This window comes from Talpa occidentalis, unplaced genomic scaffold, assembly GCF_014898055.3.
Source record: "Talpa occidentalis isolate TD23 unplaced genomic scaffold, MPIMG_talOcc4v2.1 talOcc4.6, whole genome shotgun sequence".
Lineage (NCBI taxonomy): Eukaryota > Metazoa > Chordata > Mammalia > Eulipotyphla > Talpidae > Talpa > Talpa occidentalis.
In genome coordinates, this window is record NW_023604972.1 from 26,000,262 (window position 1) to 26,002,152 (window position 1,891).

General features: G+C 33.6%; 1 protein-coding gene across 1 annotated transcript; it reads left to right on the plus strand.

Moving 5' to 3' along the window:
• Positions 1-1,144: 1,144 nt before the first annotated feature.
• On the plus strand, positions 1,145-1,615 carry LOC119260685 (ubiquitin-40S ribosomal protein S27a-like). Its single transcript, XM_037529706.2, has one exon. It carries the CDS (start codon positions 1,145-1,147, stop codon positions 1,610-1,612), a length of 468 nt encoding a protein of 155 aa, XP_037385603.1. The 3' UTR covers positions 1,613-1,615.
• The last annotated feature ends 276 nt before the right edge of the window (positions 1,616-1,891 follow it).

Consider the following 1,891-nt stretch of genomic DNA (forward strand, 5'->3'; position numbering starts at 1 on the left):
CTGGTTATGTTTCTATTGTTACAAATAAAATATTAATATTTTCTCATCATACGAATCTTAAATAAAACTCACCAAGAAAGCAAGGCAATAGGAAAAGGGCAACAGGGAAATAAATGTAATAGCACATTAATAATTGGTTACTAAAATTTGAGCGTAGCAATGTGGTTTTAATTTATGATGTTTCTCATAAGTAATCACTAAGAAATCACACTAAATATATGTATGATATCAGATTTAGGTTCAAAATGGTGAGATAAAACATATTTCCTTTCAGGGCTTTAAATTTGATTACATACACTTCTTTCATGGTACTTTTATAAATCAAGTTAGATATATGGTATAAGCCCCAAGGGGAATAAAAAGACAATATATTAATGATCCTTTCTGTCATGATCCCTTGGGTAACCTCTCACTGTTTGATTTCCTGGGCTCACATATTGACAGATAACTAAATTCTAAATGTAGACTGAAAAGGAATAAATCTTTAGCTTAGATATTTAATATAAACACTCCATTCAACAGATGACTATTGCCCTAAAGAAATAAGCAAGCATGTCCAATATGTGGCAAGCACACTAATACAATGTTTACTTAGAAATTAAATTATATGGCAAGTACATGTGGATATCTGGATGAATAGCTAACAGATCAAGTTGTTTTTTTTTTTCCTAATGAATATTACTTGATGCATTTTCACTTGTTGTTTGAACTGATAGATCCAATTGTCCATGATAAAAGAATGAATTCAAATTAGTTAATAATTATTTTCACATGGCAAGATGTCAGAGTGATTAATTTTTCATGATCACACTACCATGGAGCTATGTTGCACAATATTCAAATTTATTTAAGAAGTACAAATGACAGCTTCTGGCAAACTACAACTATGCCCTTTATGTCAGAAAGCTAGATTCAACTTCATGAATAAAGGAAACTCTACATTCCAAATGCTTTACATAGAAGCTAGCACAATAAAGTTTCAGTAATTACTTGTTAAATTAATCAACAAAAGTGAGAAGCTGTTGACATAACCAAAAGTCTGACTAAATAAGAGACTTAATCGTTTATTGAAGAAAAACAAGCTACTTTGAAAAATAACATAGGTGCTTTACCCTCTGCCCGCCGTGGTGGACCCACCACCAAAATGCAGATTTTCATGAAAACCCTCACGGGGAAGACGATCACCCTCGAGGTTGAACCCTTGGATACAATCGAAAATGTAAAGGCCAAGATCCAAGATAAGGAAGGAATTCCTCCTGATCAGCAGGAACTAATCTTTGCTGGCAAACAACTGGAAGATGGACTAACTTTGTCTGACTACAACATTCAGAAGGAGTCCACTCTGCATCTTGTCCTGAGACTACGTGGTGGTGCTAAGAAAAGAAAGAAGTCTTACACTACTCCCAAGAAAAATAAACATAAGAGAAAGAAGGTTAAGCTGGCTGTCCTGAAATGTTATAAGGTGGATAAGAATGGCAAAATCAGTTGCCTTCGTCGGGAGTGCCCATCTGATGAATGTGGTGCTGGAGTTTTTATGTCCAGCCACTTTGACAGACATTATTGTGGCAAATGTTGTCTGACCTATTGTTTCAACAAACCAGAAGACAAGTAATTGTGTATGTCTTCATAATAAGACATTAACATTTAAAAAAAGAAAAGAAAAATAACATAGGTGAAGAAAGATTATGAAATATGCTTCTTAAAGGAAATCTGCTACTTAAAGCCCCTTAGACAAGGCAAGGGATTTAGAGAAAGAGGTGTCAAGATAAAAATTATCTCATGGAAATTATCCCACATCATGGAAAAGATGCTGTACTACTATCATACCTAGAATAAAGATTCTATTTGATTTGATAATTAAAATGAAAAAAAAAAAAACCCTGAAATGGGG

Bases quoted from the DNA above. Each gene is read 5' to 3' on its own strand.
- LOC119260685 (XM_037529706.2), top strand. From the start codon at position 1,145: ATGCAGATTTTCATGAAAACCCTCACGGGGAAGACGATCACCCTCGAG.